The sequence below is a fragment of the Neofelis nebulosa genome, chromosome 15, assembly GCF_028018385.1.
Source record: "Neofelis nebulosa isolate mNeoNeb1 chromosome 15, mNeoNeb1.pri, whole genome shotgun sequence".
Classification (NCBI taxonomy): domain Eukaryota; kingdom Metazoa; phylum Chordata; class Mammalia; order Carnivora; family Felidae; genus Neofelis; species Neofelis nebulosa.
The window spans coordinates 6,868,028-6,894,124 of record NC_080796.1 but is presented as its reverse complement, the minus strand read 5'-3'; the positions used below and the strand labels follow the sequence as shown (position 1 = coordinate 6,894,124).

Here is a 26,097-nt window from a genome sequence, read left to right as displayed (position 1 = left end):
TCGGACAGGCGCTCGTCAGGCCGGGTATAAAGGTAAAAAACTTTATGAACTTTGTACCGTTTGAAAATATAAAATCCAATAATCAAGACAACGCTCCTTAGAAATGTGAGTTTGTTGTTTCTCATAAAAAATATAAAAATATTCCATGACTTTTGACAAAGTGCAACTTGTTCCTGACATTTTTGGGCTCCCTTTCCACACTTACGGGTTTTACCTCCACTTCAAAGGAACAACTGAAAGGCATCAGCTCTGAATTTAGCACTATATTTATTAGAGTGTTTTTATCAACAAACTTTCACCAGAAAGTTCCGAGTGCGTGAACGCAGGGGGCTCACTGGCCTCACTGTCTGCAGAGTCGCCCTCTGGGCGGGACCCGGGCTGCGCGTCCCCCATTAGACGGTTAAACACAAAGTGTGGTTCATTCTGACCGGACTGTTCCAGATCCTGTGACAAGCACAGCCCTGTGTTCCTGTCTGTCTTGTCCGTCTGGCACCCTGGACCCGAGCCCTGGTTCCTGGCCCCTCCACCCCCCTCCACGTGCCCGACGTCTCTGTTCCTAGCAAGCCCCCTTTGGCTGTTCTCAGGATCACAATGCGCTTTTCGTGGGGACCCAGGGCTTCTGCAGACACAGGCCGACGGCCCCACCGTCGGGGGAACGTGCCCCACGCTCGGGAGACCGTGAGTGCGGGTCTTCTCTGGGGCCTGAATGTGCTGCACGGGGTGCAGGACAAAGCTCGTGGGCAGAGGATTCTGCGGTCCCGGCGGCCTCGCTCCGCCCTGCAGGCAGGGACAGTGATGGACGTGCGGGATGGTGCACATGAAGCCTTCGGGGGCCTGGTGTGCGCCCTTCTGCACGTGCACAAGGCTGCCGGCGGGGGCAACGCACTGGGGACACAGGCCGTCACCCGCCTGCTGGCCGGCATGTGGGCCAGGCATCAGGTGTCTGTAGGCATCTGGACAAGTGCATGTCTGACTCAGAGAGAAGAAGTGACACACGGCGTGCTGCTCGAGAGGGGGCGGGAACGGGGCACCGCCGCCATCGCCCCCGGGGCCTCTGCTGTACGCGGCACGCACCGGCATCCCGAAGTTCCTCGAGGGGCCGTCGGTAAACTCGGAGCAGATGTGGGTCTCCTCGGAGGCGCTGCCGCTGCGGGACGCCAGGGGCTCTAACTCATAAAACTCATGCTCCATTTCGGATTTGGGGGCCCTGGGATCTAAATGATACGCATTCACGGTGTGTGTTTTGCTTTGTCCCTTGTCCCCGGGGCTCGTGGACACGGCGTGGGAGAAGGCGCCACACTGGAGTCTCCCAGGTAAAGGAATCTGACCGCAGGCGCCCTGGGGCCCGAGGCAGCGGCACAGGCACTGGAAGAAGAAGGTGGCGAAAGCCCAGCTGACACACATGATGAGCATCATGAAGGTGCCCAGCTGGGTGTATGCCAGAACCGTGGACGGCATCATCATGGCCCCGGCCACAAAGGTGGTCAGAGCGGCCATGGCCATCGCGGAGCCCATGCGACTCAGGGAGAAGATCACCTTCCCCTCCCGGTCGGCATCCGGGGCCAGGCGGTAAGCGACCCCGTAGTGGACGGCGAAGTCCACAGACAGACCGACCGCCACGGAGATGGTCACCGACTCCAGGACGTTCAGCTCCCAGCCCAGCAGGACGAGAGAGCCCACGGTGACAAATATGGTTCCCGTGATCGAGACGATGGCGAAGAGGCTGATGAAGACGTTCAAGGTGGTGAGCAGCATCACGCTGAATGCCACGGCCACGGAGAGCCCCATGGCGATGAGGGTGCCGTCCGAGAGGCTGTCCTGCAGGTCGTAGAACTCCAGGTTGCTGACAAACCAGCCGTTGCTGAGGCCCTCGGGGGCCGAGCTCAGCTCCCTGGAGATCCACGCGTCCACCTCCTTGTAAAACTGGTGCATCTTCTCGTAAGCCAGCGTGAACAGGTAGGTGCTCTGGAACTCGAGCACGACGGCCCTGATGGTGTCGTTGATGTCAAACCTCGGCCCCGGCGTCTTGCTATCCAGGTGGTACCCCGTGCTCCGTTCCAGCTCCATGATGGCCCTCTTGATGCACAGCTCAAAAATCTCCTGCTTGTAGGGGAAACTCCAGCGCCTGCAGCAGAGGTACAGGGCCGGCTCGTCACAGTCCTGGTTTTCCATCCACTGCTTGAACGTCTCGATGAAGCAGCTCGTGAAATCCTGCTCATCCGTCTGGTGAAAGAAAGTCTGGTTTCTCAGCTTTTGACAGAAGTGCAAGATCCAGACCTGGGAGGCAGGGCTCGCGATGTTAAAGCTGCCATCCAGGGCCAGCTTCCCTTTGCTCTTGGGGTTCAGGGGGTCGCCGTTGTCCTCCGGGGACACGCCCCAGACCACCGTGATGGGCATGTGCAGCTCCTCCCCGCGGTGCACGCGCTCAAACATGAAGAGCTTTTTGTACTCGGCGTCGTAGCGCTCGAAGGGGTGCGAGGCCCTGAAGAGCTGGAACTCGTTCAGCTCCAGGGAGGGGAGCTTCATCTTGGGGTTCACGCACACGACGTAGGCCCCGCCCACGGTCAGGGCCAGGAACCAGAACAGCCAGACGTAGCGAAACTTGATGACCACGCACGGCAACACCTTCTCGAAGAAAACTCGCGAGGCTTCGGAGACGGCGAACAGCAGCCGGTGGCACTTCCGGCGAGCCGCCGCCCAGCAGCTCTTGCTGACGTACTGCTGCTGCGGCTTTCGGAAGCCGCTGAACAGGTTGAGGAGGTACCGCTCGTGCAGGACGACGACGGCCGGAAGCCACGTGACCATCAGCACGTAGTTCACCAGGACCGCCGTGCCCGCGTACACGCCGAAGCACCGGATGGCGGTGATGTTGCTCACGTAGTTGGCGTAGAAGGCGGCGGCCGTGGTGAAGCTGGTGACGAACATGGACAGCGCTGCGTGCTGCAGGGTGACGCCCACCGTCTCTGCCGTCCCCGCGTGGGGCTTGTCGCCCTTGGCGTGGCTCCAGACGTCACACAGGACGAACGCGTCGTCTGCGCCGATGCCGACCAAGATGACGAGTGCGGTGAGGTTCATGAACGGGAAGAACTCGAAGCTGAACACCACGCGGTAGAGGAAGTAGGAGACGATCAGGGAGCTGATGACGGCAAACACGGTCATGAGGGTGATGAACAGGGACCGCGTGTAGGCGCACATGACCAGCAGCACCAGCAGGACGGCGATGGCCGGGTACGCCGTGTCTGTCAGGAGGTGGTCCTGGAACAGGCTGTGCTTGAGGCCGAACTCGATGCCGGCCACGCTGGTGACGCCGTCGGAGCCGTTCCAGGCCACGAAGTTGTCCAGGTAGATGTCCATCATGCTCTCCCCTTTCTCCGTGGGGGAGAAGAGCATGCTGTACCTCAGCGCGGGCGCGGTGGGGTCGGCGGCCTTTGGGGCCACGAAGTCTTTGTCCACCAGGTAGTGCAGGATCTGGTACACGGCGTTGTACTTGGTGCACTTGCGCGGCACGCCCGTGCACTTGAGCTGGCCCTTCCTCCTGGCCGCCGCGTCCCAGCAGTCGGGCCCAAGCGAGCCGTTGTGGTAGTGCCTGGCGCAGGCCCGCAGCAGCTTCAGGGTGTGAGCGACGTCTCGCTCGACGATCTTCTGGCAGGACGACCGGTTGTTGAGGATGGCGACGTAGTTCCCCAGCGTCCAGCTGGGGCAGCAGGACGCGGCCGTGGTCCTCTGGCACAGGTCCCCGAAGTGCGGGTGGGCTCTGATCTGCAGAGAGAGACGCGGAGACCGGCGTTTAGAACCGCTTCCCTCGAAGGCCCGAGTTAAGGCGGCCTGGAGGGGCGGGGGCGTCGTACGGGCTAGTTAACCTCCTCCTGGGACGAGGTGGACGTCCCCCAGGCCTGCGCTGCGGGCGGGGCGGGGGAGGGGGCAGCAAACTGCTCGGCGCACGGACACACAAGCGCGAAACCACCAGCGGTTTGGTTTTAAGGAGACAAAGTCGGCGCCTTTTTAGGACGCAGGCCTTCGGAGTCTCTTTACAAAGCAACAAGAAGGATGGGCCACGCGGCTTACGTATACACACCTGCAGGATTAATTCAGAGAACAGACAGCAGCTGTCCAATTGACAGAGGGACAAATTGGTGGCTCTGCCTAAAACTTCTGGTCGTCGGCATGAAACCTCTGGTGACAGGGAGCTACATCTCAGCCAGCTTGGCTGGAAACCAAGGCGGTATTCCCCAGAAAACCGTCAGCGAGCCCGGAAGTGACCCTGGTGACGTCAGGAGCAATGGTCCTCAGTTAAAATATCCCACATTTCTGATTTTTAAAAAAATCTATGTGTACAGTTAATGAGACAAATAAGCAGGAGTTGATTTCTTCCACATCCTTAAAGGCTTATTCAAGTTGGATAAAACTCCTTTTGGGGTTTGGGGAAAGCACGACAGTTCTGGATTTAGTGTGGACAGCGCCTCATTTAGAACACTGTCCCACCACCGCCCAAACCTGCAAATTACATGAGTGGCCCCCTCCCGAGAGCCAGTTTAGGAAATATCCCCCTTCTCTTGGGCCTGCCAGAGACTTCTCTTCGGAAGGTGGCCCACTCATCTGGGCTTATCAAAGGCTGTTCCAGGGAGGAAACTCCAAAGTTCAAGGAGGGTGTGACTGTTTCTTCTACTGGGATTAAACGACTCCACCTTTACGCTTAATCAGTCATATGCTGAAGTATCTTTGCAAAGCAAAGGGCACGTGGGGACAGATCGCATCTTTGGTACTTAGACTCATCCAAGAACCGGCTTCCCACGCCCCTGGCTGTCGAGACCCCTGAGCGGGACCAGTCCTGGCAGGCGGGTGTAGAGGAAACACTGCACGTGTATCCCAAGCATCAGAGCCAGGTGACCCACCATGGGGATTCATTGTCTGCTTCTGTATACATTTGAAATTTTCCATAATTAAAAAATTTTAAAGACTACTCTATTGAAGGTGAAGAAAAATGAGCCCAAAGGGTTATGATTCAGGCATACTAAACTGGTTATTTTAACAAAGGCTTAATTTTTAAGCTCATTTCCAGAGAGCCATAATTATCTGACACTTTATAAACCGGTATGATTAGTATTTAATTCTTTGTAGGTAAAAACGTTCACATATGCTAACACAGGGGAAGCCCTGGGATCACGTCTGTCTGGTTTTCATGGCAGATAACCAGCTTTGCCCCACAGAGAAGTATCACACCAGTCCCTGGAGTCGGCCTGGTGACTCAGGAGAAAGGTAACGTAGCCCCGACGTCTGAGTTTCAGATGGAGGAAAATGCATCCATTATGAAGCCCGCCGTCAGCTGAGAGGAACAGATGTGTAGTTGTTGAAATAACCATATGCCAGAGAGAAAGGAAATAGAGTTGCCAGCTAAAACTAGGCAAAAAATAACCTTCAATAACCTTTTCAAGTAACAGCAGGGTTTGTTGTGTGTGTGCCTGACCAGAGATTACAAAGTTAGACAACATAAATGCAGACTAAAGACAGTCGTATTTTGATGGCTGTTATCAAAAACACATGCCAGTGGGGCCCTTGGAGACCAGCCCTCAAATCCAAAGGTGGTGCTGGCTGATGTACAACCTTCCACAGTTTTCGAGGACCCTGACAGGGTTAGAAAGGACAGAGGAAAGATGTTGTGACTGATACTCTTTACCCCAAGTTGGATGCCAGCACCTTGAATCTAAAGGGTTGGAGCCCAAGAGAATGTTTAGGCTTTCGGGGAGTAAGGCCCTATGTTCCCCTCCATCTGTCCATCCACCTGTATGTCCATCCATCTACCCATCCACCCACCCACCCATCTGTCCACCCATCTACCTACCCACCCACCCACTCAAAATAAAAACAATACTCATTGAGAACCTACACATGAAGAGTAAGGTACAGCGATCCTTGCCCTTGAGTTACGCACAGTGAGGCAGAGAAATAAAAAGCTCAAGTCACTATAATTCAACAGGGGAAGCAGCAGGGATGTGTAAGGGTCTGTGTGAACCTGCAGAGGGCGCACCCACGTCTGAAGGGCTTGGCTGTTCACGACGGGCATGACGAGACAGGCGTTCGTCATGCTATGGGGCTTAAAGAGATCACAAGCAGGCGATCTTCACGTAGAAAGCAGGTTTTCAGAAAGAGATTCGCAGGAATGATTTCAAAATCTTTTAAGTTCTCAAACTGGGAACTTTCAGTGAAAGTAATTTCTTGTAATTTAAGAGCAGGTGGCCTTTCTGTTCTCGTCAGTCACAGACGGGATGTTTTAGGGAGTCATTTTGCCTCTATGGCTATAACACGTCTGCGCACACACCCATTTCCAGAGAGCAGCAGGGGTGAGGCTGACTTAGAATGGGAGGAAGCAACAGAAGAGAGAAAAAGAAGGCACTGGCAGAGTTTTCAATGGTGCCTTAACTTGTAAAGCTATTGGCTAAGCCGGAGACACTTTAAGAGGCTGAGAGAAGAATGACGAGCAGTACGGGGTCTCATCCACTCTTCTCCCACGTGACACCCCTCTTGTACTAAAAGCTCAAGGGACCCAGGGAGACGAGGCACAGCAGGGCCCCGCTGTCCTCTGTAACACAAGTACCACACATTTCTGGACTCCACTAAGCTGCAGGGGGGCTCATGTGTCCACAAAACTTACCCGGTAAGCAGGGTGTTAGGCACTAAATCTCACATCTCTTTGACAAGCTGGTTGCTTGAGTGCTAGGTTCCGTGATAGGCAAAGACTAAGAATCAGGGTAAAGGGTTTCCAGCAGAGTCAGGACCCGGGAAACACTCCGCTGGGTCTAATGGCTGTCCGCCAGTGCGTCCCTTGGGATGTCAAGGCAGAAAAGGGTAATGAAGATCCGGGGAGTCCGCTGAGCAAACCAGCATTGTGTCAGGCGGTACACGGCAGCATCACAAACAGGAGCCACTCGCTTTGGAAACCAAGGCCCATCGGAATCCTGAGCACCAGGGGCACATAACTTCAAGGGAATCTGGGGTTTGAGCTCAGTGCGCTGCAAACACAAGCAGGTGACGAGGGACACGTGTGGCCTCGCTGAGCCTTCACCCCGATTACCAGCCATTTTCCAGTCATCGCACCCACCGTTAAGCCCTCTTGCTCAGTACCCCTTGGTGTGGGTCCCATCCAGCTTGATGGCTGCTTGAGCACAAGGGCGGGGGTGGGGGTGAGGGGAGGAGGAGGGAGAGGCTGACAAGCGGCGTGTGCACAGTTTGCGTGAATCACGACCAGGACAAATAACGCTCTGCAAAGGGTCTCGACCCGGGAGACCCGGAAAGGGTACGGTAGTCACCTGCAGACTGAGCTGCTAGGCGACAGTTATTACGTCGGGTGTCAGGGAATGCACGATCTCTGCGAGGAAGGTTTACCGTTCCGTACTCACTGCAGAGGCTGTGTGTGCCACTGTTAAAAACAGCATTTAACAAGGAAAATTACAACCTGCTCTATGAGGTAGGAATTCTGGGGCCTCGACCCCCTATTTATTCATTTGTCATTGTGATCTGTAACTGGCTTGACCATTCCTGCAGACGCACGTCTTGGGCCTGCTCCTCAGATTTTCAGAAGACTAGATGCTTGCCACATTCTCACAGGAATTGCAAACTCGAACTCATGGCCATCCGGTCCTGATAACCAGAGTATGCTGGGAAACAGACAAGAGGGCACACCGCTCCTTCAACAGTCTAAACGTTGCACATGCATCAGGCCAAACCACTGGGAAGCCACGTATTTAGATTTTACTGCTTTAATCCCCTGCAGAAATTGCTTTTGCCGGAACATTCTCCCGCTGCCAGCCTGAGGCACGGTTTAGAAATCCGCTCCAATTGAATACTGTGCGTCCCGTAAGCATGGTGGTACTTAAGGACTCTGACGGACGCCATACTTCTTCTACGGAGGCCACGGGGATGGTGCTCCCCGTATTAGTACGAGGGGAAGGGGACCGTCTTCTAAAACACATTTGCTGCCCTATTTACCTGACTTTTGTCACCAATTGCGAGTTCTGTTTTGCTCTGGGTGCCAGGGAGGGAGGAGGGAGAAGTGCGGCTCACGGCCGTGCCACCGCGTACTGATCGCACCGTTCCTGTCCCTTCAGTTCTGTTACATTAGCCTTTTTGTGAGCTGCCTAGTCCTGCTGGCGTTTATCGTCTGAGAGTCTGACACACACCCACACGTACACGAAATAGCATCCACTCCCGTAGTGCCACAGCACTGCGTACGGGCCTTGGGCCTCTGGGTCCGTTCAGAGCCCATCAGTGCTCACAGGATCGGCTGTTGCTCTTGTAAAAAAAAAATGTACTTTCTAGGCCACGAGGGCTCTGTGAGGATCGTTTCGGTGGGAGAGGGCATGTGTGATAAGACAAAACAGAAGAGGGGTGGTTGTCTTCTGCAGCATGATGCATGGCGGGAAACAGAGACTAACGTCAGGCTGGGCTCAAATCCCACACCTGCCGCTGACCACCTGCACGGACTTTCCCCATCCACAAGACAGGCCAATAGTAGGATTTAATTCACGACATTATCACAAGGACTTAAGGAAACAGTCCAGTGTCTGGAACACATCCTGACAAATCCAACAAAACCCAACAAACACCAGCTATGAATCAGCTGCATGAATCCAGTCTCTTCAGAGTCTTTGGGGAGGGAAAGTTAAAAGGTCAACAGCAAAGGTGGGAAAGGAAGGACCGGAAGCCGTGGAGTCCCAGCACTGCTCTCCCGTGAGCGTGGTTACCACATGGCCATGTGTGAACAGGAGCCACGGGCGCCACGGTGGCAGGGCTGCTGGGGGTGGGGGGGGCGATGTCTCGCACATGCTAAACAGGGCTGTGCGCGTTTACTCCTTGAGAGTTAACTTTCCATACGAGACGGGCTGTGACTCATCCACAGTTTCCGAATAATGAACTGAGAGCTGTAGAAGAGAAGAAAATAAGGCAAACAAAAACTGACCGCTGATTAAGACACTTCGGTTTGTTTGTAGGTGGCCAGTGACTTTGGTCTGTTGGAGCCGGGCAGACAGAAGATGGCCCTCACAGAAAACCCTGGTGGCCCGACCAGCAGGAGATGCACAGTCTTTCAGGATGAGGAGGAGAGTCATGGGGCCCAGAGGTGACCTGGGCGAGCCACTCAGTTCGCAGAAGGTACGTGAGTCAGCATGGTGGGCGCTGGCCCTGTGGCCCCCAAGAGCCCTGTCTGCTTCCCTGAGAAGCCCCGTGGCCAGGGTGCTGGGGCGTCAGGCTCGCTCTTAGGAGACACGTGATCAGGTTTCCAGCAAAGCAGGGACTTCGGGCTAAGTTAAGAGTTACGCTAGGAGACCGGTGAGTGCCTTCCCTGCTGCTGGGACGGGTGCACGAGTGGCCCCGAAGGCAGTCTCGACTCGGAGAATCTGCCTCTGAGCACACAGAGCTGATAGCCCTTCCAGAGCCCGGAGGCCGACCCCACGTTTTCTGGGGCTGACATCTTTCAGCTCCAGAGACCAAGAGCAGAGGGCTTCTTGTGTTGTATCCTCTGTCCTCAAGGGGTTTAGAGTTCAGGGCACCCTGGCCTGGAGCACTCGCCATCTACACACCCACATGCCTCGATGTCCCCTTCCCTAGCCTGTGCCCTGAATCTGCCCCAAAGACCCGCTGGTTGACTGCCTGGTTAGGCCGCGGACAGCCGCCTCAGTAGGCAACAACAGAAGTGGCTTAGGAAAGACACAGCACGACCACAGAAAGGAAACATGCTGTGAAATTGAGACAAAAGACTGGACAGAGAACAGGGGTAGGAAAGAAAGAGTTCTCTATTGAAGAACATGGGGGCGCAGAGGCACCTGCATCCGAGGAGGTAAGAGTGTGGGGTGCCGGCCTCTGGCGGGTGGTCCCCGGGACTCAGGCACCAGGAACACTTATGTTCCAGCGGTTACCACGTCAGCAGGGAAAGGACTTTCAAAAATCTAATCTTATTTGCTGCAAATGAATTTCAGTTTTGCTTTACATACCCTTGCATTGTCTATATTGCACATGGATTTAATCGCAGGTAAACTCCACAGGGTCTCCCCTCCAGCTGCTGTAAACACCACTCTGGAGTACCGGTCGCCTGGTGACATGAAAAAAGAAAAGAAAAAGGTTATAACTGCCCATCAGACTCCGCTTTCAGGAATAGCTCGAACGGGAAAACACAAGTCAGTAACAGCAGGGGATCCTTTCCCCATTTTCCAGGAGAAAAATGTAAAAAAAGAAAGCAAACAATGTCATAATATTATTTTGGTTCAAAGCCTTTGTCTACTCACTACATCTTAAAAATCGTAGGAGTCATAGAACAAACCTATTTCTGATCAGACTATGATTCGGACGAGCAATCTGTAAGAACTCCGCATGAAATGAATTGCACGCCTCCCTCTTAATTTCGAAACAAGTCACCACAATAGCGTACAAATCCCTGGAAGGCTGTGCTGAACATCAAGCGTGGGTGTTCTCCATGGCTTTGAACCAGGGACGACAGATGCCAGGCGATCAACTTAAGAGTGCTAAAAACAGTCAATCGGGTACCACGGGCTGCCCAGGATCGCCGACATACGCTGCGTTCCAGCTGGGTCCGCAGTCTCCCTGCTACACCAGAGTTGAGAATGAACACTGGGAACATCTCACTAACACAGAGTGTGTTTCTGAATAGTCCGGCTGCGGGACAGACTGGACGGGGCACGGCCCTGGCGGCAGACCTGGTGTGACCAGGTCCCAGCTCTCCGGATGAGCAGCTTCTCTGAGCCTGGGCTCCTGATCTGTAAGCACGTCTCTCCCAGTTGCAAGAATTAAAGGAAAAACAGCACTAGGTAAGGGCTGTTCCTGCCTCCTCAGTCATTAGAACTTCATTCAGTAAAACAGAGTGGATTCACTACATTATCTGAAATGTGTAACCGTGCTGAAAAAGAAAACCAATCTGCAAATTTGTAAATAAAGCTTTACTACGTGAGCTTTTATTCACGATTATGAGGTTTTCTTTAGTAAACTCTTCATCAGATGGCCATTATCTTATGTTGATTGGTTTTGAAGAGCAAAATGAGCCCCTGGAAACAAACACCTCCTCCAGGGAGCCGGCCGGCTTTCCTCCAGGTGGGGCCGTACCGGGGGCACAAGTGTAGTGTGTGGGCTGCTGACGAAGAGGGGCCACATCTCGTGAGTCTGCTGATGTCTGTCCTGGTTAGTCAGAAACACATAGCACCACCTGACCTAGAGGAACCAGCCAGGACAGTCGACTGACCAGACTTCGGCTTTTCTAACAAGACGCAGAAAACAACACACGAGTTCCTCCCGGGGACCAGGACAGAAGCCTCCCTGGTCTCCTTCTTTCCATCTCTCGGTTACTGTGCTGTGAAACAGCTTCCAAAGTACAGACCCCCAGGCTGGACAAGATCAGCGAGGTCCTCTAGTTCTCTAACGAGACAGGAAAATACATGCTTTAGGGGAAAAAAAAGCCGAATTCGGAAGGCCTTTGGGGTCCGTGTTCACTGAAGGAGAAAGTGGAGCTCTGTGCTCACGCCCGCTCTCCAGGGCTGACCGGGCTCCTCCAGGCAGGCCCCTTGCTCGCGGGGAGAAGCTGTTAGTGAATCTGCTGCCCGCGTTCGAACACCTGGCGGTTCTACACGAACGTGTGGGTTCCTGACCTCAGGGACGCTCTCACGTTTCTTCCAGGCCACGGTCTGTGCAGCCAAGTGGCTACGACCCGGACACGTCCCGCAGCCTGCCGCGCGCACGTTATGGGCCAGCCCCGTGGGATGGTATTCCGCGCATCCTTCTATCTCTAGTGCCTAACAAGGCGCAGAGAGGCTGTCGATAGACGCTTTCTCATGACGTAGAGCATTTCAGGGCTCAATCCAAAGATATGTACTTATTACTTGACTGAAAGTATTTTTTCAATAATATAAGAAATTTAAGAGGACTTGAAATTTGGGGCAACCAGGTCAAGAATTTTACTAGATGTTTTATCTTCCGTAAAACGGAATGGAATTACGCAATAATCTCTCATTGATTTTTACTGTAGGTGAATACGTTCAGGTTAGTGGTTGGCCAGCCCAGAGCAGGAAAACGGCTTCAGCTCCCCCACATCCTCCTCCCCGACTCGGTCTAACCACACTCGTCTTGAACACCGGGAGGCCCGAGGGGCTGTTCACCTGCGAGGCCACTCACTCGGAACGTCGCAGAAAAAGCTGTCCCTGTGGAAGTCCCAGTCGACCTCTCTTTTCTCTCGTTCATAGTGATCATCGGACCACCTGTCGTCCCGGTGGCTGAAAAGGAAGGACAACGTGAGATGCAGGGACGTGCTGGTGACCGTGCAGGGAAGGTGGTCGACCACGCTGGCACAACGCCGTGTGACGGCCAATGGAGGACTTGCGGTAATAAGAATGTGCAGGGGCGCCCGGGGGGCTCAGTTGGTTAGGTGGCCGACTTCGGCTCAGGTCGTGATCTTATGGTTTGTGGGTTCGAGCCCCGTGTCGGGATCTGTGCTGACAGCTCAGAGCCTGGAGCTGCTTCAGATTCTGTGTCTCCCTCTCTCTCTGCCCCTCCCCCACTTGTGCTCTGTCTCTCCCTGTCTCAAAAATGAATAAATGTTTAAAAAAAAAAAATTTACAAATAAAGGACTATTTCGAGGCCAGTAAGTGTACTGGTAACGGTGTATCCTGAGTCACAGCCTATGTAGCACTTGAAATTTAGCATTAATGTAAGCAAGCAACATTCACTTCCTCACTCCTGTAAAAGACAAAACCCAAACCCTCACTTTCCACTCGAATGCAACAACATCTTAAAAGACAGTGAGAATGCCAACAAATCCAGTGGCAAAGATTTTGAGCCACAAGTTTGCATCTAATCATTTTGCTCAGATACTGCTTAAAAGTGGAATTCGTTCAGCAATGTTCTGTGTAAAAGTTAACGAATAATTACCTCTTGGCTTGTTCATCTGCATACTTAAAAGGGTAGTTTGCTAATGTCGCTTTGTATCCCGTGTTTTTCACCATGTTATTCCACGTGACCAGTCTCTGGCCTATCGTAGTCCCTCTTGGTTCAAAGCCCTGAGACAAAATATCACAAACTCTCATTAGTGTACGTCACGTAGGCTTGGTGTAGTTCTAGGAGCAGGAGAGCCACGTCCACAGACGTGCAGGCCCTCCCCAGGCCCTCCCCACCGCTGCCCCGTGGCCGATGGCACCGAAAGGGTGGCCCGACATGACGGCAGCCACTGCTCGCCACGACGAGGCAGTGGGGTTGGTTCTCTGCTGCGTTCGCTGTCTCAGCAACAAGGCAAACTCGTATCTGAAGGTTCTCTTTCCAGTTCATACCTAAGCATCCAGCAAACACTTTGATGTTATGAAAGCTTACGGTCGCATCAGGTTATGTCATGCACGTTAGTGTTTTACAGCAACGTTTACTTAAAAACAGACCCTGCTCTCTCTTAGTAATACTGAAGTTCCTCTAACTCCTTCCGGGTGGAAAGAAGAGACATTCAGTCCTAACAACTTCACAAAAACACTTTTATAGAATGCAGATTCTCCATTTTATTGATTTTTGGCTTAAATGTGGGAGCCAAGAAGCAAAATTTCCAGATTTGTAATGGTGAGTGGGTTCCTTGACCTTTTAAGAGCCTGAAACCACGATGGCACAAGTTTACTCTTCAGAAGGAGAGCTGCACCCCTACTGACAGCTTGAGAAGGTTTTAAAACGGGTCGTAATTACATAATGTAACATGCATTAAAATACTGAATTTTCCAAGGTCATTTTGGGCGAAAGAAGTTCAAGTGGCCGTTTTCCTTACCAGCAGTGGGTCGGAGAAGTCGGGCAGCTCGGGCACTAAAACCCCGACCAGGGCACAGACGACGATGAACGCGGTACACATGCCCAGGACCACGACGGGCCAGTCGGCGATCAGGGACGCATAACTGTGGAGCAGAGAGGACACAGGAGGCCGCTTAGGAGCGGCAAGAGGGCTCCCTGCTGAAGACAGCGTCTGTGAAATCCTCCTGGTTCAGACCTGGTCCGGGAGTGTGTCAGGGACAGATGCAGTGGGAGAAGACACACGGCACTTCAGACGTCCATCTGCTCCTCGGGAGACCAGCTACGGTCCACACGCCTGAGTGGAAGGAGGTGTGGCGGGGCAGAGGACCCAGCCCCCATCTCCAGACCCGTTTCTCTCCATCCTGTGCTCTGTCAGCTCTTAGAAAAGAGTTCAGCCCACAAACAGGCTCACGTACCCATGTCTCAAGAATAACCAAGCCAGGGGCGCCTGGGGGGCTCAGTCGGTTGAGCGTCTGACTTCGGCTCAGGTCATGATCTCATGGTCTGTGGGTTCGAGCCCCGCGTCAGGCTCTGTGCCGACAGCTCGGAGCCCAGAGCCTGGAGCCTGCTTCGGATTCCATGTCTCCCTCTCTCTCTGCCCCTCCCCTGCTCATGCTCTGTGTCTCTTTGTCTCTCAAAAATAAACGTTAAAAAAAATAATAACCAACCCCAAACCTCCCCACACACCTGCTGCTGTCCTTCCAGCGAAAACTATAATGAATGTGTCAGACTGAGCCCCACGAGGGCGAGATGTGCATTTTCTTCACTCAGTTAGGGTAGCATCAGTGCCCTCTCTTCACCGTGTAGCCGTGGCAGCCTGGCCTCCGTCTCCCCTCCTGTCACCAAACTGCCACCAGAGCCATGTCCTCCAGGCGCCCCTCCCTTCCGTAGGACCCTGGGCCTCCCCGTCCTGACATCTGCAGATCTCATGTGGACTCTGTGCTCAACAGAAGTTGACTGAATGGAATTTTCTAAAATTCAAGACGTATCTTGCCAACTTGAGGTTGAACTTGAGGTTGGCAAGAGAGAAAAAAGAAGCATTTCACTTATGGACAGTTACCCTCAAATCCTCAACAATGTTAGCTCCCTTGGCCGTGCCGATGGCTATTTCTGGCTCCTTACTCAGGTATTTGTGGGTTATTTCCTCAAAACCAGGCCAGTGGTTTCACGAAGCTGGTGGCTGCAAATGTCACTCTGAAGGAAGACGCCGTTGGCTCATGTTCACATTCCCATCACTCGACCCCATGGGTCTGGCCTTCTGGGGGGACTGACTTCAAATTACATTTTAACAAGGAAATCAAAATACAACATAATTACGCTTCAAGGGAGCACCGCCCCGGGCGATTCTCAGCCCTGTGGTCCTCAAGGTCACCACCTCCTTACCAGGAGCACTAGTTGTTCTCAGGCTCTACCTGTAGCACCTCACTTAAGTCTTCAGCTTTATGAGACGCAGTGAGGCACGAGCAACTTACACAACTGTCCAGAGTCACGACACCAGCCCAGCTACAAAGTACGTCAGCCCCGGGGGTGTGTCACAGCACAGTGACCGTGGTCAGTGACGCTGTGTGCGCAACTGGGAGCCGCTGTCAGAGCAGATCCTAAGAGACCTCATCACAAGAAAAGAAAGTCCTGTAAGTCCGTGTGGTGGCGGATACCAGCCAGACCAACTATTGTCATCACCTCACAGTATCTACAAATAATGGGTCATTACGTTGTGCGCCTGACACTAATATAATGTCATGTGTCACTTATAGTTCACAAAAAGGTCACAAATGGGAGCCCCGGAGTCTGGTTTGAGTCGGGCCTCCTAACCACCGTGGTGTCACCTCTCGCTCTGAGCACAAGGGAATAAGTCTCCTTGGCAGAGTAGAATGTGGCTCCCCCAAATTCACATTTTAAATTAAATTCCCAAGTCACACGAACAGTTAATTTCATGATGCAAAACCACACAGGTCCACAGGCCTCTGATTCTGAACGCTTTTCTCGAGCCTCCAAATTCTGGATTTAAAAACTCACTAAAGTAAAATTAATGCGAGGTACCACGGAACGGGCTTGTGAACATAATTCTGGATGTGATGAAACCACCGAGTCACAGACGCGGACTGCGGCTGTCCAAGCGCGAACGCCGTTTCGAGAATACACCCGGTGCTGAGGACCCGGACGTTTATCTCCAGCTCCACCAAATGCAAACTTAGATCTCCGGAACTGGGTCCTTTGTCAACAGCACATTTGAGACTTTCTGTTCACGGATTCAGACTTAAAAAGGGTCCTTTACATTTAGACCTTGAAAATACCAGCCCTGGGAAGTGGGAAGAGCCCAGACTTGACGTTAAGTGGCTCATTCTTCTCTCAAATCACCAGCAGTTGTTCGCTGCCACCTACAAACACACCGTTGACGCAGGTGGTGGGCACCCCAAGTGCTTGGCGTCCACACTGTGGGCTAATTTACCCGTAGGCTGACTCTTTGTTTTGCGTTCTTGAAAAACCTGCACACACAGGCACCGCAGTCTTAAAACCCTCCTCAGCAATGGTTTCCCTTCCCCGGGACAACATCTGGTTCAGACCCCTCCCTGTGAGAACATCTGGCTCGGACCCTTGCCCGTGACCACGTCTGGACTCTTCCCGTGAGAACATGTGGTCTGGACCCTTCCCGGTGGCGACGTCTGGTTTGGATCCCGCAGCACCGTCCCACACCAGGTATCGCGCTGACTGCGCGCGGACGCCACACGGCACCCGTGACTCCCACCTGCACCCTCCCGGCGTCCCGGAGCGCTCCCCGCCGACACACGGCACACACTTCACGTGCCCGCCCTGCCCAGGGACCACTGCTCATGTGCCGCGAGCTCCGTGGGGAGAAGACCCGACTCTTCTGGGGAAATTACACCCCGACGAGCGTTTCTCCTCTATCCCACGTTGGTGTCAGGGTCTGTGCTGGAGTCCGAGGGGCTGTGGACACCACACGGGAAACAGAAGCTTCACGTACAGTAGGAAGCCCAGACGGTGGTTGTAATGTTAAGATAAAAGCCTAACAAAGCAGGATAATTTCAGCAGGAAAGGAAATTAAATATGGCCCAGAAGTGTCACTGCTACATTTCCCACTAACTGCAGTCCTGGTGAGTCTGGGTTCAAGGTCTATGTTCTAACTACAAGAACAAAGCACCCGCAAGTCACGTTTCTGAAGCACGTCACGCGTGCTCAGAAGACCCGTCAAAGGACCCCTGGTGCCACTACACTGCGTCCTCCTGCGTGGCACAGTATAGCGTCTCACGTCTGCCCGGATTCTGGGGCTCTGCATATGACACCCGCGTCTGTCCCCTGCCCAGCAGGCCCCGCACGAGGCCCCAGCGATGCCCGGGCGCCGTGCGCAAGAGCTCACGGCACCTTCCCAGGAGGGCGGAGAGTCAGAGGGCACGTGCCCCTGCTACAGGACGGGAGGGGGACGCCGCAGGGCAGGGCCACCCACACGTGTCCGTGGCTGAACTGTGCCCTGGACAGACAGGCCTCCCTGCAGTCTTCACAAGCGACCCTCACCACACTCCCAGACGTCAGCCACTGTGTTAGTGGGCTTCTCCGGGGAAGAGCAGGTATTTCCCATCGGTCCGAACAAATGAGCAAAAGCCTCACAGGGTAACTTATGCTGGCGACACCGTGGGGCCCGTCCTCCCACAACAGGGCCTCCAATGCTCGGCGACACCATGGGGCCCGTCCTCCCACAACGGGGCCTCCAGTGGTGGCAACACCGTGGGGCCTGTCCTCCCACAACAGGGCCTCCACAGGGCACTTTCCTCTCTCAGCTCACAAAGATGCCTTCCTCTGCCTGTGCCCCCCCCCTCCCCCCCCCCCCCCCCCCCCCCCGCTGGCTCTCTGGGAACAGTCTCTCCTTTCTCCCCTTACCCTGAGCAGAGAACATGAGCGCCCTGGACACAGGCCTCCCCCCGACGGAACACCCAACCCTGAGTCCCTCAGCCTGGCTTTGTTCCCGTGACTCTTCTGAACCTGCCGAAACTGTAAACTAGTCCGGGTCCTTGGCCTCCCTGAACTGAGCAGTTACCCTTTCTTCCGGAAAATCTCTTTCTCCTTGGTTTCTCCCCTTCCAGTTCCCTTAGTAACTGCTCCGTATCCCTCTTGTCCTTGGGGTTAGGATCAAAATGTTATTAATCATAATTTTTCCCACGGCATCAGCTATCAGTTTAGTAGGAAGAAATATAGAAGCTTGAGAAACTTCCCCAAAGCAAAGAGGACACAGAACTCTTTCTTTGTTGGGAAGAAATAAATACAGTGCACAGGTAGCATCACAGATCAAGGGCACGGGCATCTGGGAATACACACGGCAGACACGAATCTCACCCTTAAGGAACTTGGAACCTGATACCGAAAATCAGACAACTTGACAAATACAAAACCAGGTAGAGAAACACGTGTTTTTAGAGGGATACAGATGAACGTTTTGTGAATTCAGCAGAGATGACTTCCAGCTACAGTGGGGAAGGGAATCAGGAAAGGCTTTTCTGAAAAAGTTGTATTTGTATACATATACGCTGAAAAGAAGAAATTAGGACTTTTCAAAATACCAATCTAATAACAGGAAAAATATGTATGAATCTTTTCAAAATGCAAAAATCCTTAGAAAGGGCTTTCTTATTTGTGGAAAACTGGAAATTCATTCTCCAGACATGTCATATTTACTTGTATAACTTCTTTCCTTTATCTTCTGCCACAATTCTGTCTGCAAAAGGGAACAAAAAGTGTATACGCATACAATGGAATATCACTCGGCCTTAGAAAGGAGGGAAATTCTGACACCTGTTAGCACCGGACAAACCTGGAGGGCAGCACCTTGAGTGAGGTCAGCCAGTCTCGGCAGGACGAACTCTGTGTGATTCCACTCACAGGAGGGGACGGCTGGCCCGGTTCACAGAGATGGAGACTAGAGCAGTGGGGGAGGGCAGATGGGGAGCCACTGTTTCCGCCTTGCAGGATGGAAGAAGCTCTGGACGTGGCGGTGGCCACGGTTGCGCAATAACGTGGACTTTAACGCAACGAAGCCGTGCACTTAAACGTGGTTAAAATGGTAGATTTTATGCCGTGTATATTTTACCACAATTTCAAAAAATAAATAATTTTTAGATGGAAAGGGAATTTCCTAATTAAAATTTATGTAGTAATTGCGCTTGAAAGAGAGGATCAGGCCCCCTGACCAGGCTTCGGTTATCAGGGCCTCGGTTCCTCTGGCGGGTGCACTGCAGAGATCACTTGGTTTCCCATGATGCACCAGTCTGCCACGTGGGACCACCACAGCAAGCACGCCACTGAGGAGACAAGGCTTTGGCTTTTTTGCAGAAACAACGTTCCACCTAAAATTTTGCTTTTCTACTGAAAAGACAAACCTTCAAAGTTTCCACCTCAAATACCACCTCCATTTGAATACGGTGACATTTTTAGCAGCAAACACAGACAACCCGCCTGAAATCAAGTGCCACAAGCCCCGGTCAGGGCAGAACAGTCTTTCTCCAAGACAAGGAAGACCACGAAGGAATGAGAGGCACCTCGGCCAATATAAACGATTCACCACAAACGAAATCTAAACCGTGAGATCAACACCATTCTGGAGAGGGAGGATCGCTCCGGCAGCCAGCTCAGGGGAAATTTACTTTTCCTTCAGAAAAATATGAATGAGGGAGGCCGAAGCAGTGTGAAGAAAACACTGCAGGGAAGGGCATGCAATCACTTTACTACTTAATAAGATGATCAGATTACTTTACCTTTTTGGTAACTTGAAAGGTCTGCATGGTCTGAAAAAAAGCAAAGAAAAACCAATCAGAAACGTGGCATCGTAACAAAGGTGTGCTCGCGGCATCTCGACCGTTCGGGCTGCTGTGGGGGTGGCGGAGGTGGGGCGAGGGGAGGGTGACCCAGTGGCTGCCGGGGTCATGGCGCCTGTGCCCAGGGGTCCGAGCCTGCGCCCACACTGCCGCCCGGCTCTTCCAGGCCCCGGCACCTTCTCGTACCAGCAGCCCTCTACTCCCCCAAGACAGGAGCGGCTCCTCCGTCCGTCAGTTTCCTTGCATCCGCTTAGCACCTGTCGGCTCCTCCCTCTCAGCCTCTGCCACCCACTCCCTGCCCCGACACGCGTGGACCAGGCGTCTGGAGAGCCCCAAACTGGACGTGGTCTCAACCCCCGCGCACTCTATTCCTCCCACACTAACTTTTTCCATGGTAAGCGCTCAGTCAACATTCGGTGAGCCAACAAAATTCACCAGTGCTGTCGCACTCCCGCGCACAGCGGTTCTCACGGTGGGGGCTCCTGAGACCCTCCCCGGGCCCGAGGGGAGGCCCTGTTCCGACTGGATGAGGGCACACGGCCGGGTCTCTTGACTTCGCATGTCTCACCAAACAGCACAGTGCAGCGCACAGACTGCAGAGGCAGACGTGAGAGTCCCGTGTCTTCAGTTAGAAGACACCAGACAGATTTACTCGCCTCACTAAATTGTTCTCTGGTTTGGAAACTAGAATGATTTTTCATAACAAATGTTGTGTTAACATGTAAAGAGCTTATTACTGGTATTTTTAAATGAGTTAACAATTGGGGCGCCTGGGTGGCTCAGTCGGTTGAGCGTCCGACTTCGGCTCAGGTCATGATCTCACGGTCCGTGAGTTCGAGCCCCGCGTCGGGCTCTGTGCTGACAGCTCGGAGCCTGGAGCCTGTTTCAGATTCTGTGTCTCCCTCTCTCTCTGACCCTCCCCTGTTCATGCTGTCTCTCCCTGCCTCAAAAATAAAATAAACGTTAAAAAAAAATTTAAAAAAATGAGTTAACAATTAATATTTTATTATTTTAATGTTTATTTATTGAGCGAGTGGGGGGCAGGGCAGAGAGAGAGGAAGAGAGAGAGAGAGAGGGAGAGAGAGAGAGAACCCCAAGCAGGCTCCAAGCTGTCAGCGCAGAGCCTGACGTGGGGCTCGAACCCACAAACTGTGAGCTCATGATCTGATCCAAAATCAAGAGTTGGATCCTTAACCAACTGAGCCCCCAGGTGCCCCATCGATTAACATTTTAAAAGTTTTAATTCCAGTGTGGTCGTATCGGATATAACCTGAATAAATAAAAGCTCTTTGGGACCCCTGATGATTTCTGAAAGCATAAAGGGGTCATGACATCAGGATGTTCGATACCCGATACGCTAACTTAAGGTACGTACCTGTCTGTTGGATAAATGAGTGAATTTCCTGGCTGGGCACCCTCTCCTAGACCAAAATCTTGTGCGAGCTTCCTGTGCTTTGAGGAAACACAAACTCTGTCTCCCACCCTCTGGGCTCCTCCGGTCTGGGGGCTCTGGCTTGTACGCACACACCTAAATTCTGATGATTTCCCCTCAAATCTTCCACAATTGTTTCTCTCATGCCCAGGAATTACATGCCCAAAATTACAAAAGGTAAATTTTGTAATAATTTACCTTTATCTGATCTTTTCCCATTTGCATTTCACAAAAACAAGCCTTTCTTTTTAGAACCTATATGTAAATGGATTCTTTAAAAATTGAATTAGAGGACACAAGGACAAAGACAGGCACAGCTCGGGTTTGGTGGGCGCACTCGTCAGCCACGAGGCACAGAGGCGCGTGGATGCTGTGGAGCGTGGCCTCGGACCCCCTGCACACACGGCCGGGGGCCAGGAGCCATGCCGCTGAGCTGGTTACTACTCGGGGCACCCGGGGGGCTCAATCAGTTGGGTGTCTGACTCCTGAGCTCAGCTCAGGTCTCCATGTCGGGGTTGCATTGGGCCCCATGCTGGGCATGAAGCCTGCTTGAAAAAAAGTAAAATGGTTACTACCTAAGGAAGAATGAAGAACATTTAATTTTGGGGGTAAATCTACCCCAAACTCAAAATACTATATACTCAATATAATTACATATATTTTTTCTTTAAAAAAAATTTTTTTTAACGTTTATTTATTTTGAGAGAGAGAGAGACAGAGCATGAACGGGGGAGGGTCAGAGAGAGAGGGAGACACAGAATCCGAAACAGGCTCCAGGCCCTGAGCTGTCAGCACAGAGCCCGACGTGGGGCTCGAACCCTCGGACAGTGAGATCATGACCTGAGCCCAAGTCAGATCCCTAACCAACTGGGCCACCGAGACGCCCCCATATATATATATTTCAATGTAAGTTTTATTGAGATATAATCCCCAAACCATACATATGATCCATTTAAAGTGTACAAGTCAGGATTTCTCGTGCCTCCACAGACCGTCTTTAAAGAACATGCTGCCTGAACACCAGCGATGAAGCTACTCATGACTCATGAGCTTGGAGAGAAAACCTACAGACAGAGCGGGAGAGCAAGGTGCCAAACAAAGGAGCAAATCACATAACTTGTACTCAAAACCTTAACCTTTCACCCCGTTTTTAGGTCCTACACTGTCCAAACCACCTCCTGAATTTCCATGAGAACCAACTAGACTTTGTGTCTTTAGGTCTGAAGTGACCTCGGAGCCACAACCTGGAGCAGCTGGGAAGACATGGTATTTTCTTAGGTATGTTTTGGGTTGTAACAAACGTAAATATTCTCTTTCCTCCTACTCACCCCACTAACTTTTTTTTTTTTTTTTTTTTAATTTTTTTTTTCAACGTTTTTAATTTATTTTTGGGACAGAGAGAGACAGAGCATGAACGGGGGAGGGGCAGAGAGAGAGGGAGACACAGAATCGGAAACAGGCTCCAGGCTCCGAGCCATCAGCCCAGAGCCCGACGCGGGGCTCGAACTCACGGACCGCGAGATCGTGTCCTGAGCTGAAGTCGGACGCCCAACCGACTGCGCCACCCAGGCGCCCCACTTTTTTTTTAAACAGATAAATTCATGGGTCTATGACTAGTTTATTCCTTAGGGGCTGAAACAACCAGACTCATCACTGTCTTTCTGCTTGCATAAAGACTTCATTTTATGTTAAATTTGGGAAAATAAGTGGAGATTGTCACATCTGTTGAAAAAGAAAACTTGGGGTTACTACCAAGTAACCTCCAGGGAAGCCACAAAATCCCTCTGAACCTTTTACCTTAGGGGACACGACAGTCAGATGTCAGAAACGCCCGAAATACACCTACAGGTGGAGCCGGGACCCGTCGGAGCTGCACTGTGGTCGTGGAAGCGCCCGTGACACTTCATCCACCGGGGGCGATCTTACCCCCCCGGCGACATCTTTCTGATTTGCTGCTTTTAATCTCCAATAGAGCCTGCAGGACGATTTTTCACCTAAACTCGGCCTTGGGTTGATAAATGACAACTGCTAAAAACAAATCTAGTCTCTTTTACAGAGTGAAAGTCTTTTTCCAGAGTTCATTCACCGGTTAATACCACGTGGTCAAACGCACGCCCCAAACCAAACATAGTACCTCTGCCTGTTCTTTGGTTAGGTTTTCAGCCTTTTTCAACTGAGTAAAACCCCAAGGCAGGTGGCATTTGCTCGGTGACACGGTCACAAGGATGCACTGGGGGCTGGGCACAATTCCCAGAGGGCTAGCTGGGGTCCCTCCCTCTCCCGCGGGAGAAAGGGTTTCTGCACACAAGTGGGGGACAGTGACATTGCTACGGGACGAGGCTCCCATCTGCTTAAGAAGCACTTACAACTCGGGTCGGGTACCGGTGATGAGCCGTAAGCCGTCCCCGCACCTGACCCCTGAGAACAGGCGCAGCCGCGAGAGCCTGGGCTCCAGGATCCCGTGGCCAGCGAACCGTGCTGTGTGCACAGCCCTCGGTCAAGGGCACAACGTTCCCACAAGGGAGGCCAACGGGTGCAGAGCATGGTGATCACCATAATGGGGTTGAGGCGCAGAGGCAAGGGAAGTTTTTAAAAAAGGGAACAGAAAAAAAACTATGAGAGAAAAGTTAACAAGAAACAGAAGAAAATGTGGAGAGGCTACACATGGTGTTTCCTTGTTTCCCTCACCTTTTAGCTCTCTTAGTAATGTCTGAGGAGAGAGTGGGAGGCCGTAGGGAGGGGGAAACGAGCAGGAACCGTGAACGGTAGAACCTGCAGTGTGCACGTGATGCTGTGGTCACACGAGCGGAGCCGCCGTCGTCACCACTCGTCACTGTGACAGCACCGCTGGCCGTGCTCCCCGTGCTGTGACTGTCCTCCCCGGGCCCCCTCTCCCTGCACCCCTCCCCTCCAGCAACCACGTGTGTTCTCCGGGTCGATGGATCAGTTTCTGCCCTGTTTCTGCCTTTGTTTGTTGTGTTTTAGAGTCCACAAAACCATACGGTATTTGTCTTCCTCTGATTTATTACACTGAGCATAATACCCTCTGGTCCATCCACGTTGTTATAAATGGCAGGCTCTCACCCTTATTATGGCCGAGTGATATTCTAGTGTGCACGTGCACGTTTCTACATACCACATCTTTCTTTAAATTATTTTTTTTTTAACTGCAGTATTTTCTTTATTTAAATAATCTCCACGCCCAATGTGGGGCCTGAATACACGACCCCGAGATCAAGAGTCGCATGTTTGGGGCACCCGGCGAGGCTCGGTTGGAAGAACATGTGACTTTTGATCTCGGGGTTGTGACTTCAAGCCCCACGTTCAGTGTAGAGACTACTTAAAAATTAAAAAAATCTTTAAAAAAAAAAAAAGGCACGTGCTCTACTGACCGAGCCAGCCAGGTGCCCCATTACCACTTCTTCATCCACTCGTCTGTCAGCGGTCACTCGGGCTGCTTCCAGACCCTGGCTACTGTAGATGACGCTGCCATAAACACAGGGGTCCACACATCCCTTCAAATTAGTGTTTTCATTTGCTTTGGGTAAATACCCAGTAGTGATTACTACTAGGGTAGTTCTATTTTTAACTTTTTGAGGAACCTCCACACTGTTTTCCACAGTGGCTGCACCAGTCTGCATTCCCACCAACCGTGCACGAGGGTTCCTTTCTCCCTGCATCTTGCCAACACCTGTGGTTTCTTGTGTTGTTTCTGGCCATCCTGACAGGTGTGAGGTGGTATCTCATGGCGGTTTTGATCTGTATTTCCCTGATGATGAGCGAGATTGAGCATCTTTTCGTGTGTCTGTTGGCCCTCTGGATGTTCTTCATGTATTTTGGACACTAACCCTTTATATCAGAGGCCACATTTGTGAATATCTTCTCCCATTCAGTAAGTTGCCTTGTCATTCTGTTGACAGTTTCCTTCACTGTGCAAATGCTTTTTTATGGGGAGGGGCAGCAAAAAAAAAAAAAAAAAGCCTTGTTATTTTGGTGTAATCCTAATAGTTTATTTTTGCTTTTGTATCCCTTGCCTCGGGGGACGTATCTAGAAAAGTGTTGCTAAGGCAGATGTCAGAGAGTTTCCTGCTCATGTGTTCTTTCGGGATGTTTATGGTTTCAGGTCTCACTTTTAGGTCTTTAATTCATTTTGAGTCTATTTTTGCATATGGTGTAAGACAGTGGTTTCATTCTCATGTCGCTGTCCAGTTTTCCCAACATGATTTGTCGAAGAGACTCTTCCCCGTTGTATACTCTCGCCTCCTCTGTTGGAAATAGACCCTACAAGCCTGGGTTTATTTCTGGGCTTTCCATTCCGTTCCACTCCTTTTTTTTTTTTTTTTTTAACTGAGGTAAAACTGACATAATATTATGTTAATTTCAGGAGCGCAACCTAATGATTCCATATTTGTATACATGAAAAATGACCACCAGAAATCTGGTTAACATTTATATAGCTTTGCACATTTCTGAACAATTAAAACCCTTGAAGGAAATATACTTTCTCCTTCATGACAATAACCAAATGTCAGTAAGAAAGTGCCCTTTAAAGTAGCACATTTTGTCTCAATAGTCCCACTGGATTGTGCCTTTTTGTAAAAGGGCAGTGTGCAAATAACACCTTTTCAGTTCAGCGCTGAACTTTCATGGACCAGAGCTGATGTGTAAGGTCTGTGCCACGGTGTAACACCCACAGCTGCCTGGGTGGTGGATCTCCTGAAGGCTCAGTGGACGTGACCAAGTGCACATCTGTCCCACGCACCCTGGGACTACACACAAGTACAAAATACACCAGGCGGACGGCGAAAGGGCCAGCGGAGGAGGACTAACATTACAGAGCATCTAACAAACAGCAAGCACTTTGTAAATGTTAAAGAGGATACGTAGCATATTTTTCCCTTTTTTAAAAAAAATATCATTCTCATATTGGCTAACATACAGTGTGCTCTTGGTTTTGGGGTAGATTCCCATCGTTCATTGTTTCCATACAACACCCAGTGTTCACCCCAACAGGTGCCCTCCTCAATGCCCATT

General features: G+C 51.8%; 1 protein-coding gene and 1 long non-coding RNA gene across 11 annotated transcripts in view; one reads left to right on the top strand and one right to left on the bottom strand.

The window, feature by feature from the left end:
* Window positions 1-250: 250 nt before the first annotated feature.
* Window positions 251-26,097, bottom strand: part of DISP1 (dispatched RND transporter family member 1) — a 192,051-nt gene continuing 166,204 nt past the window's right edge. For 9 of the 10 annotated variants that reach the window (XM_058701242.1, XM_058701240.1, XM_058701245.1 and 6 more), the window contains 6 exons: window positions 19,572-19,601; window positions 13,790-13,913; window positions 12,922-13,049; window positions 12,169-12,266; window positions 9,984-10,081; window positions 251-3,759 (listed from right to left, as the gene is read on the bottom strand). In XM_058701242.1, coding sequence (XP_058557225.1) covers window positions 271-3,759; window positions 9,984-10,081; window positions 12,169-12,266; window positions 12,922-13,049; window positions 13,790-13,913; window positions 19,572-19,601 — 3,967 coding nt within the window. In that variant the 3' untranslated portion in view covers window positions 251-270. The remainder of the gene's footprint in view (window positions 3,760-9,983; window positions 10,082-12,168; window positions 12,267-12,921; window positions 13,050-13,789; window positions 13,914-19,571; window positions 19,602-26,097) is intronic. The other variant, XM_058701241.1, reaches the window with a different exon arrangement.
* Window positions 3,235-23,116, top strand: LOC131496071 (uncharacterized). The gene is made up of 6 exons (XR_009254295.1): window positions 3,235-3,342; window positions 8,985-9,144; window positions 12,237-12,374; window positions 22,054-22,151; window positions 22,282-22,329; window positions 22,866-23,116. It is a non-coding gene; the product is annotated as an uncharacterized LOC131496071 (long non-coding RNA).